Below are 13,689 nucleotides of genomic sequence, written 5' to 3'. Positions count from 1 at the left end.
TTGTGGACGAACTCCTACGGATCTTCACCGACAATGGCGTCCGCTGCCAAGGCTATGCGGATGGCATTGTGATTATCGCCAGAGGGAAGTTCGTGAGCACTCTCTGTGACATAGTGCAAAGAGGACTAAACCTAGCAAGAGGCTGGTGCGTAGATATGAACCTCAGCATCAACCCCTCTAAAACGGTTATCGTCCCTTTTTCTAGAAGAAAACCGCTTCCAGGCATGAGGAACATCTCTTTGAACGGGGTCGCCATAAACGTCGCCACCGAAGTTATGTACCTGAGACTAACACCAGATTCTAAACTTCTGTCGAAGGCACATGTTGACGCGGTCACTTCCAAAGCTACGAGGGCACTAATGGTATGCAAACGTCTGGCAGGGAAGACCTGGGGCTCTAGTCCCAAGATCCTGATATGGATGTACACCATGATAGTTAGACTAATAGTCACCTATGGAGCAGTGGCTTGGGTCTCGAGCCACCCTCACTATGGTGAGGCAATACCTCACCAAGCTTCAACGTCTGGCATGTGTATGCATCACGGGGGCAATGCGCACATGTCCGACGGCAGCGCTGGAGGTGATTCTCGAGCTCGAGACGCTGCACCTTACCATAGAACAGGTTGCAAAGCGAACTCTACTAAATTTCGCGAAAGAAGGCTTCGGCAGGGGCAAAACCCTATCATTAAGGAACAGGGATAAGCTAGGCTCCCAAATTCCATTAGCTTTACTCCACAGAGATGATAGGCCTGAGGTGGTTAACTTTGACAGGAATTTCAAAGTAGAGCATTGGGGCTGGCGTCTACGGGCCGAGGCTACAGCTCTCGGTACCTATGGGGGCGTACCCGAGTATCTTCCAGGCGGAGGTCTATGCCATCAGTCTGTGTGCAGAGATTAACCTACGGAGGAATTACCGTAATGAGAGAATTTTAATATTGAGCGACAGCCAGGCGGCACTCAAGGCCCTCTCAGCATTTGAGGTCAAGTCATCCTTGGTTCTTGAGTGCATAGATAGGCTCAACAGCCTGGCGGAGCACAACGAAATCCAATTAACTTGGGTACCAGGACACATAGGAGTTGCGGGCAACGAGGAAGCGGACCGACTAGCTAGAATGGCGGCCGCCTCGTCGCCTATAGGGCCTGAGCCCTTCCTAGCGATTGGACCTAGTACAATCAAGGAGGAGCTCAGGAAAGAAAGGAACATACAAAGGAATCAACACTGGCGTAACACTACAGGTTTACGTCAAGCAAAACACCTACTGGGAGGCTACAACCTTACGAGGTACAGGGCAATTATCAATCTATCCAAAGGAAAACTAAGGATTATAACAGGTTTTCTGACGGGTCACTGCAGACTGAGAGGCCACCTACACAAGATAGGGATTTGGTCAAACGACCTATGCCGTTTCTGCGACGTGACCGAGGAGACTCTTGTGCACCTGCTTAGCGAATGCGTGGCGGTCGCGATAAGACGGGAGAGGCACCTGGGCCACTACTGGCCAAGTAACGAAGCAATACAATCGCTAATCCCTGGGGATCTCCTCAAATTTTTGGGCTCTCTAGGATTAGATGAGGTACTGTAAATGGTTGAGGGCACAATAGACCTGCTGGTCGCAGTGCATGCCTCTATTAATTATCTATCTATATAAGTAATTTATGTTATTTATTATTACCCTGAAGGTATTTTATTCGTTTTTTTTTTAACTATTTTATACCATGATCTCATTTTTAAAATAACAGATTTGCTAAGTCGATTTCAGGTGCGATCGTTTAAAATCTCCAGTAAAAAAACATCGAACTGCCAAATTCCGGCGAAATGTCATCTGTTCTCTCACAAGAGAAAAATATCCAAAATAGTGCGCGAACAGAAAATTTGTAGAAACTTGCAAAGTGTTATACTGACCCAGTTTATTGATTAAACAAATAACTACTTATTTCTTACAAGTTTAATTAGTCGCATTTTGTAATTTTTAACTTCCAAACCATCAAATTCAATTTTGTGATTTGCATACATGCCAACCAGCTGTTTTTGACCAGCTGTTTTCCTGTTGACAAATTGCTGTTGGCAAACATTAGTTGCGTTTTTTTACTCATTTCCAGTAAAATCCAGTAAAAGTTTTTACGAATTTTCATGTTTTGGCGTTTTCGTACGCAAAAACTTGCAAAGTAGGGGAAATTGAGAGAGCGAAAAATGACAGCTGAAGTTGCAAGTTTTTACTGGATTTTACTGGATAAATTTTTACTTGTAAGAATTTGCCAGTACGAAAAACAGCTGATCGCATGTTGCTGTTTGAAATTTAAACTAATAAGGAAACTGTTTGTGGATTTTTATTGTGGAAATTTTCAAAACAAACATATTTAAATATAAAATATATCGTTTTATTGGGAATATGCTGCGAATAAACTACCAATTTATCAGCTGTTCATGAAACTTGCAAATTATTACTGGAAAAGCGTTCGCGAACTTTTTTGCAAATTTTTCTATGAGAGCGAATTCTTAGAAATAAAGTTACTGGAGAGTTACTGGCAAGTTACTGGATAATTTGTAAAAAAACACAACTATTTTTCCAGCAGAAACCAGCAGCTTCCCCTCAAAATGAAATGTCACTTTGCTCTCTGAAGTTCCCCTACTTTGCAAGTTTTTTGCGTACGGTAACGCAAAAACTTGTAAGATTTGGTTAAACATGAACAATTAACAGCTACGCGAACGCAACTTTCATAAATTTTATTTAAAAAAAAACGGCGATTTTTTCAGAAATTGCGCTTTTTTTTAACAATCTGGATACCCTAGTGAGAAACGTGAAATGGATGAATACTGCGAACAGCGAGAGAATGGACCTGAGCACACTAGCCTGCTCAGTCGGACTGAGCAGTCCACCATGAACCAAAAAGACAAGATCACGACAGCAGAAGAGTGGCCCGTTATAATCGCACTTATGAAAAAAGTAGGGCGATTTTGACATAAGCCGTTTGTTTACATTTGTTCGTTGTTTACAATTTGGTGGTGGCTTTTTACTGCAATTTTCTTAATTTTCGCTTGTGACAACGTGTGCACACATAAGGTAAAGAATAATTTAACACAACGACATGATTTATAGGAGAATTTGCATAATAAAAATGATTATTCATGCGTTCAACAATTACGCGTTTTTTTTTGTTCTCTTCGTTGTTTACTTCTTACAACAAAGATGGCGTCGAGATTTCAACAGCTAGAAAATAACTTTTTTCTTTCTTTCCTTAAGGCGTGATCTTGTGTCTTTCGTTCATGCAGTCCACCACTCGAACGCACACTGGACTGGGCAGTCCACCGAAAACAGGTTTCAGTTTTATATACANTTTAGCCGATATCATATAAATTAGTAATGAAAGTTTTTTCTAAACCTGAAATGCATATAATGGCGAGGGTTTAATGTAAATAATCGGTATCGGATACCGAAAAGGAAGTATAGGGTACCGAAATCTTTTTTAAGTATTGGGTACCGAGTATTGGGGACAATTCAGCACATCACTAGTCGCCCTCATTCTCGCCGCTCTCAGTTGTCAACTCTACAATGACGTCACGCCAAAATTACTCTCACGAATTCTGCTGCGATCGGCGCAATCTTGTATTCTATCATTCTTGTACATGAACTACGCATGATTGGGTTAGTGCATGTGGCACATGCAAACAAAACGAAATAGAAAACATGTTGTCTATGTGTGCGTGCTAGTCCACCGTCAATCCGCGATTTTCGCGGACTGAAATGAGCGAGGTAAACTCGAACTCTCTCCCCCCTCTTGTCCACACAAAACCGGTTTTAGGCGGACTGTGCAGTCCAGTGTGCGGAGGCCCAATGAGCCATAAACTTCAAAACGTTCTAGAGTAGCCATGAGTCCCTGGTTATACCGCAGTCTACGCACCGCGCTGTTTGTGCAGACCTTAATTCCTTATATAATAGTTTTACGGCCACTGCAGTAGTGTAACTTTTCCAAACGTTTCCTATTTGAGATTTAGAAATTGACGGATTGGCTCAAGGCGAATTCATACATTTCTTGAATTGGCTATTTTTCAATTTGGCGGTTGGATTTTCAGTTGTCCCGTTTATCTGAGTTAATTTGTTAAACGATTTTGTTATATTGTGTGTATTTTCGATGTTAAAGTGATAATTTGTATGTCTGTCTTTTCTTTATTAATGTTGTATGAAGTGTATTTTAATAAATAAGTTTAAATCAAATCAGACTAACAAAAATCTGCGAATAAAATGAGCGCTTTCGAGGTTTGTAGTGCGTCTGTCTTTATATTTGTGTATTTGTTTTAAATTTATACTTTCTTCGGTCTAGGTGGTGCTTACTCCGACACACCCAAAATGCAAGAAGCGAATAGAATCTCGCGAGCCTACCGACGTTGTAATGGCGCCATTCTCCGCCAAATCCATTGTAACGTTCGAAGATGTGCCAGTTGGAAAGACGGCGCGACGTATTTTACGTATAGTCAACCCCTCTGAGGATAATATAGAGGTATGCGAGCTACATCATTTCATTGTTACTCCATGTTATTCATGTTTGTAAAATGTGTTAGTAAGAAGCATATCTAGCAAGTTTACTGACCTGCTTTTCCGCATATTAACCGAATTCCCACATATTTGCGTTGAGTGGCAACCAGTATGAAATTAAATCGATTTCCCCTCTGTAGCACTTGTACGAGCTAAAAATTTAAGTTCACTTCTGCAAAAAAATAAAATGTAATACTATCAGCATTTGTTTAATTATTCTCTTTTTTCACCAATAGGTCCGTGTTATAAAGCCAATAAGCGAGGAATACAATGTTTCAATTAGTTGGGACGAAATCGTTATACCCCGATCCAAAACTGTAGAGATGGAGATGGTATGGAATCCTTTGGAACAATTCACTTGTAAAGAAACATTACAACTTTTGGATAACAGAAATTTTCGTAAGGATGTTATGGTGATAATGAAAACCCGCGTAACCAATCCTATTAAGGTATGCAAAAAGAAGTTAGATATTCTAGCGCTTAGTACAGAATGCATATGCATATGTATGTATGTAAGACGTCTGAAAATACGGTGGTTGAATATGTAACAGAAAGGGGGTTGATTAAGCATAATTGCATATGAAAACCGTTTTTTAAATTGCACCAAACATTAACCGATGCACCATTGGGTAGTTAGTCAAGCAACCATATTTAATTACTCTAGCAAATTGCAGTTGAAATGTGTATTCTCTGAAGTTAAAAGGTTATTGAAAATTAGAAGTTATTCAATTTTTATAATTTTAGTACGAATCAATTTCGTATCTTTTAATATTTATTACTAGTTTTCCAAATAAAAATTATTAGGTTTATCAGCTCAGCCTTTTCTCTGTGTTTAATATGTATATTAATTCATACGTTGTAGCTACATATTTGCCAAAATAAAAGTGGCTAGAAAAAATGTATAAATTTTAATTTCAAATTTAAATCGGACATCAGTTGTATAGCCGACCATGTGCTTTTACTAAAGTAGCGCTAATGAACTGTGTGTATATCAATACACTAAACTCTAAAATAACTAATTTCACGCAATTTTACAGAGTGTTCGAAAATTTCCTACTATTTCGACTAGTAACAGCAGTTATGTGAGAACGCTACGTCTCAAGTCCCCGAAAGGTGCCACAAAATCGCACAAATCCAGCTCAGCACAGACACAATCGCGCAAACCACCCACAACAACTACTCAAAGGGCAGGTAAACCGCCTTCTGCCCCATCAACCACACGGGTACGCGCGCCTCCTCCGAGATCAGTATGGGCAGATACTAAATGTAATTTACGTGAAGAACAGAAACGCGAAGTGTTCGATGAAATTACTATAAACTTTACTCACACATCTCCGCTTTCTGAGCGAAATATTTACGCGCGCAACAAAGCTGTGAATGCTGCTATGCCCACAGTTTCTTCAAACAAATCACCGGTTCTGCTTACACACAAAGAAAATGTTAGTCCTATGACTCCTAGCAATGTCATAAAAATGTTCGACAAGATTCAGTTCACACCTATAAACAGTGGTGATGTGAAAAGTGGTATTGCTGGACATCACGATTTGGATAATTTAGCCAGTTGGCCAACACCTGTTAGCGTGGATTCGGTGAAGGTTAACTTATCAACCATGCGACCACGGCGGTTAACTTCGGCCAATGAGTCCGCTGATTTCCTTGAGAATACTAATACCACTCATATGACAGTCGAGTTTCATATGGATCAAAAATCGCCTGGCAGCGCTGTTATTACAAATAAAACTTTTGAAGTAAGACACGAAAATATTAACATATCAACAGATTCCTTGGACACACCCGTTTGTTATGGTGTTACGCTTAACAAGACACTACAATTACCACAACTCCAAAGTCGCGCCCACTAGCTATGATAGAAGAGGAAGACACTAGCCTTTGCAATGGAGAACCTGAGAACACTTATGTGAAAAACAAAAGTGAGATAGTGGCCGAATCAAGTCCTGTGCGTGGGGAAGAAGATCTGTTACGCGACATTAAATTAGTAGGCACACCTTTGCGAAAATACTCCGAATCAATGAAAGATCTTTCATGCGTTCACCAAGAAGCGTTACTCGCTAGTCAAGGTTCTATGCCGAATCTGAATGAAATGGAATGTATTCGGTCCATCGAGCAGAATCGATACTTTTTCAATAATCGCATGCATCGCAAGGGGGTTTAATCTCGGAAGCAAGTACCCCTATCTACCCACCACCCAAAATTGGTGAACCCAATACCCTAGGCAACGAATCTGCATATGTCGATTTAGGGATTATGTCCCAAGCCGATCTCGCTTTTAATCAAAGCGAAATATTAGCGCAATCGAGTCGTTTTAATTTAAATGAAGTTGGCGTAAAATCGCGTCGCAGTAGCCCAGTTCCTGTGTCTGGCAAATGGCGAGATTTACGTGGCGTGTCACCCAAATCATCAAAAGTTAAATTGTCTGAGTATTCGCCATCGAAATCAAACAAGCGAAATTCACAGGATCTATCTTTTTCCGATGCGCCAAGCAGTGAATCTCTAGCGACTACTTCCAGCGATAAATCGTCAGTTAGGAGCCTCTTCTTCTAAATCCAAAAATGCACCATCTTCCAACAAAAATATGAGCCTGATTTTGGTTTCGCCACCAAAGCGGCAGCGTGTAGATAATGATTTCACTTTTGAGCGTCCGTCAATACCTGGTTTATCGCGCTCCAAAAATTGGTCACGTACTCAGGTAAAAAGATGAAAATAGTAAAGCCAACTACACCAAAAAAGGTCAGTCCACCAAATATTCAACTCTCACCATTGACTTCAGAGAAGCTCTATGATCCAGAGTTGTACCTACAATTCTGCATTAACCCCGATCCTTTTGCCGCAAGCACTACTTGTGATCCCTTTCTCGCTTCCACTATGTATTTGGATGAAACAGCTGTGCAGAAACATCAACAGGATTTTAGAAAATGGTTGAATGCGCTGGTCACCATACCAGCAGACATGGATGCCAACAGCGACGCCAAGATCGATGTGGGAAAACTATTCAATGAGGTGCGCCACAAGGAATTAACATTAGCGCCTACCAAAGAAGAGCAGTCTATGGATTATATGGTACAGCATCGGCTGGAGGTTGTTAGACGTGCAGCCGTTTATTTGTATTTGAGCGAAGAGGTGCGTGAACCCTGCTCGAAAGTGGCAGTGTATGTAAACAAAAAGGCAATACGTATACGAAACGATCGAAATTTGCATCTCGATGTGGTAATGCAGCGGTATATACTTGAACTGCTGCTCTGCTTCAATCCAATGTGGCTACGCATAGGCTTGGAAGTGGTGTATGGGGAGAAAATACATTTGCGTTCAAATACCGACATTATTGGACTCAGCACCTTTATACTGAATCGCCTTTTCCGCGACAAGCTATTAGAGGAGAAATATTCGCGCGCTTATTCGCTATCGGAGGAATACGCAGAGTATATTAAAAAGTATACGCTGACTAAAATGCTATGTCTACTGCTATTTCTGGATAAAGCCAAGCAAAAGCGCATTATCAAATACAATCCGTGCCTCTTTGTCAAGAAATCGCCCCATAAGGAAACAAAAGAAATTCTGCTAAAATTTTCATCAGAGTTGCTTGCAAATATGGGCGATATTACCCGAGATTTGAAACGACTCGGCTATGTGCTGGAGCATAAGCAGTGTTTCCTAGACGAATTTAATACGCCTTCCAAAATCTCGCCGTTGATCTGCGAGATGGTATACGCCTGACGCGCGTCATGGAGATAATATTGCTGCGAGAAGACCTCAGTAAACAGTTGCGCGTGCCGGCCATATCGCGCTTGCAGAGAATTTACAATGTAAATTTGGGATTGAAGGCCTTGAGTGAGGCTGACTTTAGGTTGCAAGGCGACATTACTGCAGCAGATATTGTCGATGGACACCGGGAGAAGACGCTTTCCTTGCTTTGGCAGATTATCTATAAATTCCGCTCGCCGAAATTCCACGCAGCGGCACGCGTTCTTCAAAAGTGGTGGCGCAGCAAGTGGCTAGGTGTGTGGGTGAAGCGACGCATACATGAGAAAGAGGAGCGCCGTCGGCAGCAAGCTGCAACCACCATTCAAGCGTACTATCATGGATACATATCGCGTCGCTGGGTGGAGTTATATCGCCGAGAGCGCACTGAAGCTGCGGTGGTATTACAGAAGCACACTAGACGACACTTGGCACAAAAGCACTACAAACGTACTATAACCGCAGTGGTAAGATTCAGCGTTGGTACCGTGCGTGTGCGCTCGGTGTCAGCTATCGTCGGCACTTTGCTGTCTTACGCTGTTGTACCGTATTCATACAGCGCTGCTATCGCCGCCGTTTACTTTCTAGAAAGCTGCTACTTGTCGCCGACGAATATCGCCGTTACTGTGAAGCAAATCATAACAGAGCAGCTTCTTGCATACAAAAATATTGGCGCGATCGCTGTGTTACGAAGAGGTACCGCGAGGCGTTCCTGAAGTTGAAAAACAGCGCTGGGGCTCTCCAGCAGAGGTGGCGCGCAACAACCGCAATGCGACAACAACGAAAGGAATTTCTACGTCTACGCGCGGCGTCTATTTGCGTACAACAACGTTTCCGTGCAAAGCGCTCTATGATGCGACAACGCTCAGACTATCTACATCTTCGCGCGTCTGTTATACAATTACAACAAAGGCGCCGCTCTATATTACATATGCGCACAGTTCAGAAGGAGTATAGAGAGAAACGTGAAGCCGTTGTTAAAATTCAACGTTGGTGGCGCGCAACATTAGCTATGCGGGCGGATCGCGCCGCTTATCAGCATCTACGTAAGGTTGTGTGTAAGGTACAAAATAGATATCGGGCAACTCGAGTTATGCGACTGCAGAATAGTCAGTACACTCGCATACGGAACAGCTGCTTGACCATACAACACAAATGGCGCGCTACTCTACTGGCGCGTCGCGTACGCGTCGATTTCATTACGATACAGTATATGGCGACCGTTATGCAGCAACGCTTCCGTGCTACTAGACTGATGCGTAAGGAACGCGCGGAATTCCAACAGCTAAAATGTGCAGCAATCACTGTGCAGCGCAGGTATCGTGGTCTTAAAAACATGCGCCTTATTCGTTTGAATTATCAAAGCGAACGTGCCAAAATTATACAAATCCAACGACGTGTCCGAGCAACACTCGACATGCGTTTGGTGCGTACGGACTATCAGCAAAAGCGAGCCGCTGCTATAAGCATTCAAAGCTGGTACCGTTCCATTCAGCAAACTCGGCAGCAGCAATTGACGTATGCGCGCATGCGTAACAGCTGCATTTGTATACAGCGCAAGTGGAGAGCAACGCTGCACGCTCGTCTTGTGAGGCAACAATACCAGCAGCAACTACAACGAATCGTTTGCTTGCAACGCCATTGGCGCGCTACGTTGTTAATGCGCCAGGAGCGTACAGCTTATCAGCGTAAGCGGGTCGCGGCATACAACATACAACGGTTCTTCCGCTCATACAGACAAACCTTAGCAATTCGTGAACAGTATCTGCTCACAAGGTCGATGGTTGTTTGCGTGCAACGCAAGTATCGCGCAAAGCTCAGCATGCGAATAGCGCGGTATGATTTCTTGCTTTTACGGCGCACAACGGTGCATTTACAGCAGAGGTACCGTGGCCGGTGTATGATGCGCGTGCAGCGTGCGGAATTTCTACTTCTACGTCGTACCGTTATCCATTTGCAGCAGAAATTCCACGGTAAACGGGAAATGCAACGGCAACGCGCTGAATATTTGCAACTGCGCCACACTGTTATTGGATTGCAATGTCAAGCACGCGGACTGTTGGCGCGCCGACGTCTTCAAGCGTTGATTACACCGGAAATGGTGGAAGAGCGTCGTCGCAGGAAATCGGCAAGTGTTATTCAGCGCTTCTGGCGGGGCTATCGGGTGCGTAAACGCTTCCAGAGCATCCAAATGCGGCTCATACGCCGCAACATGGCGCTGTGGCGAAAAACCACACAGGCAGCAAACACTATAAGCAGTAAAATTTCACATGCGGTGGGTGTACTGCGCGATCATTCGAGCGCTTCAGAAATTCTGCACGTACTCATATGCCTAGGTAAATTAATGTAAAATTTTACTCATACATTTCTGCGCGACCTTAAAGTCATTTTTAATGTCTAAAAATTTATAATTAAATATATAAACTTGTCAGTTGATAATTAATTTTTACAAACTTTGCCAGATCGAATTTCTCGGAATGTGCCTCACATCTTAATGAATCAGTCGGACTTTATATCAACGTTTTGTTATGGCGTCATGGCACAGACAATACGCAGCGAAGTCGACAAGCAATTGATTCGCTATTGCAGTCGAATTATTTTGAATTTGGCGCGTTACAATAGTACTACTGCAAATACTTTCCAGGAGAGCGGTCTTGTCACTATAGCTCAGATGCTGCTGCGCTGGTGTGACAAGGATAGTGAAATATTCAATACTTTATGTACGCTAATTTGGCTATTTGCACATTGCGCCTACAAGCGCCACGTAAGTTTGCTACTCATGACGTTTACTTCGAGCATTCCTATATAATTGTTTACCATCTTTTTCTTTTAATGTTCCACACAGATAATTCGGGAGTATATGACGACTCCTGAAGCATTATATGTGGTGCGGGAGACTAAAAAACTTGTTGCGCGTAAAGAGCGCATGAATCAAAATGTACGCAAGTCTGTTGCACCGTCACGTGCTCCCAAACAGCAACTATTCCGCAGTCGTGCGTTACCTAGCCTCGAACCCGACTACGGCGTCATACATAATAAGCCGTATACGTTTGTATCGTCGATATTTGCATTTGATATGCTGCTAGCTGAACTGGAAATTGAAGTCAATTAAATGTATTTCTTTTATTGTTTTCTTTGTTTTAGTGTATATGATTAACACATTCATTTTTTTATCCGTTGTATGTAAGAATTTCCGTAACAAGAATTTTCATATTTGATTTGTTTTCTATACCAGATACGAGAGTTTTCCAAAACACATGGATGCAAAGCATTATAAGAAGTTTGTGTTCAAAAATGCATCAAACCACAGCATCAGTCTCTTTTATTTCTACACTATAATTGGTGGAAATGCCTTATTTGCGCAATTAAGTTCCAATGCGGCATTTAACCGTGGTTGCGCATATTGGTCATTTCCTTAAATTATAGTTTCGAAATAAAAGAGACTGTTGCTTTGGCTTGATGCATTTTTGAACACAGACTTCTAACGCTTTCTATCGATTGTATTGATGCGTTCTGGAATGTAGCCATACTATCAGAAGACTATCCGATATACATATATATCAAATAGACTAGTTGGCTGTACAATACTTTTTGTCGGCTACGACTATGATTACGTTAATTTATCCACTGTAATTAATTGCCGTAAATGTTAGTTAAAATTTTTTTATTTAAATAAACGTTAAGGATATAATTTTTGCATGGTAAACTAATTTCTTGCACTTGTACACAGACGAATGCTAACTTTGTACCCATAACCAGCGTAAGCGGAAAGATTAAGTAAGCTTGGGTCAACCGTATGCTTCTTTTCAAAGCAGAAGAAATGATACCCACTTCAACCAGAAATTCATTTGAATCCTTAGATGGATATTGACAAGCGTTGAGTGATCAAAAGACTACAAACTGCAGAAAATATATTCGCCTCTTACTTTTACTAGTGGTGAAGCCTGAATAGTAATCGAGAAGTAGTAAAGTCATTTACCACAAGTACAATAAGTTAAATAGCCCATTTTTTCTGGGCGAAACACAAATTTCAAAATCGCCATATATATATACATATATATATACAAACTAAAAAAAAAATAAAAAATAAAATTTGTTTTTTGTAAAATACAAAGCACTGAGAGTGTTGGCACATACGGTAGAAAACGAAGTGAACGCGAAGCTTGAGAGAGCGTTCCCACGACAGTCGGGTCTACGTAACCGGAACGACCCAGATTTATATTTGGCTAAGGACTGTCACTCCAGCAACACTCCCCAAACAAGGGCGATGAAGACGTGGCTGAAGGCGAATTGCTTGCAATTAACATGATACACAGCATCTAAAACATAAATTGTGAAATCTTTCGAGGATTTGTGTTTATAGTGTTGGTGTAATAAAATTAAAAGTCTGCCGGCAACAGCGGTGAAAAAAAAAATAAAACTATGGCGTCCTCGCTTTCGAGGGCAAATAGATAACGGGGAATAAATCAGATAACAGTAGTCCGTTATTGGTGTCAGTTTAATCCTATTAATTCAACGAATCCGAACGTGGGTCGTTCTAACAGTTATGAGTTAATAGCTTTCGAAACAATTTTTTTATGAAAACTTTCAATTATAACAGTAATTGCTGGTTTGGTGTTACTCCTTAAACATGGGAAATGATAATTTCATATGAAATATTGTGGCCATAAACAATAACCGCCTAAGTCGAAAAACCTGGATTCGAGAAAAAGCATTTTAAACATTACATGTTAACCGTATGGGGAAACCAAATTATGTTCGTCTATAATTTTTTAAATAACCAGCTGACGAGATGGGAATTTCACATACACATCGAATAGCAGTTGCAGAATACGATAGCATATATAACTCAATTCTTTCTAAATCTACTTAGGCGGTTATTACTTATGACCGCAGATATTACATATTAATACTTGGTTGTTAAATTATCAACACCTTAATAACACGGCTTATTTTTAAAGAAATATTTTGTTTAAAAAGGTATACATAACAATTAGAAGGGCCGAGTAGGATCTTCAATTCTTTACGAAAAAACTAATGCAAAGGGCCCTTTAAGGATCTACGAAAAGAAAAGCCGGGCATACTAACGCTGGAAAAAGGGCGGCCATTTTTATTTCACTACACCAACTTTGCAGTTCCCCAAATAACGTAAAGTGTACTAAAATGTTTAAGAATAATTTTGTTTTTTCTATATCATTTATAAAATGTGTCTTAACAAAGCAGAACTCAATTTTCAAAAATCCAATAACGTCCAAGAATTTAAAAAAGTACTGAATTTTTATGAAATTTGGTATTTTGAGGTTCTGAATTTCAAAGTTCAATATTTATTATGGCGTCAGAAATTTCCAAAAAGTCAAACCTGAATAACTTTATTTAAAAATGAGGAAACTAAAGTTTTGGAA

At 41.1% G+C, this 13,689-nt stretch overlaps 1 protein-coding gene and 1 long non-coding RNA gene across 2 annotated transcripts; one reads left to right on the top strand and one right to left on the bottom strand.

Moving 5' to 3' along the window:
* Nucleotides 1-4,036: 4,036 nt before the first annotated feature.
* Nucleotides 4,037-13,286, top strand: LOC108363119 (protein abnormal spindle-like). Its single transcript, XM_017616389.1, is given in 12 exon segments — nt 4,037-4,255; nt 4,320-4,496; nt 4,768-4,980; nt 5,569-6,352; nt 6,355-6,681; nt 6,684-7,080; nt 7,082-7,236; nt 7,239-8,210; nt 8,213-8,752; nt 8,755-10,623; nt 10,750-11,051; nt 11,133-13,286. Coding segments are annotated over 12 exon segments (6,018 nt in total). The 5' UTR covers nt 4,037-4,240; the 3' UTR covers nt 11,400-13,286.
* Nucleotides 4,302-4,963, bottom strand: LOC108363122 (uncharacterized). The gene is made up of 3 exons (XR_001847565.1): nt 4,762-4,963; nt 4,587-4,703; nt 4,302-4,505 (listed from the first exon to the last, which is right to left on the bottom strand). It is a non-coding gene; the product is annotated as an uncharacterized LOC108363122 (long non-coding RNA).
* Nucleotides 13,287-13,689: the final 403 nt, after the last annotated feature.

The sequence above is a fragment of the Rhagoletis zephyria genome, unplaced genomic scaffold (assembly GCF_001687245.7).
Source record: "Rhagoletis zephyria isolate East Lansing unplaced genomic scaffold, Rhagoletis_zephyria_1.1 Rzeph_scaffold_01195, whole genome shotgun sequence".
NCBI lineage: Eukaryota > Metazoa > Arthropoda > Insecta > Diptera > Tephritidae > Rhagoletis > Rhagoletis zephyria.
Note: the sequence above shows the minus strand (reverse complement) of the source record. Positions and strands in the feature narration are given on the sequence as shown.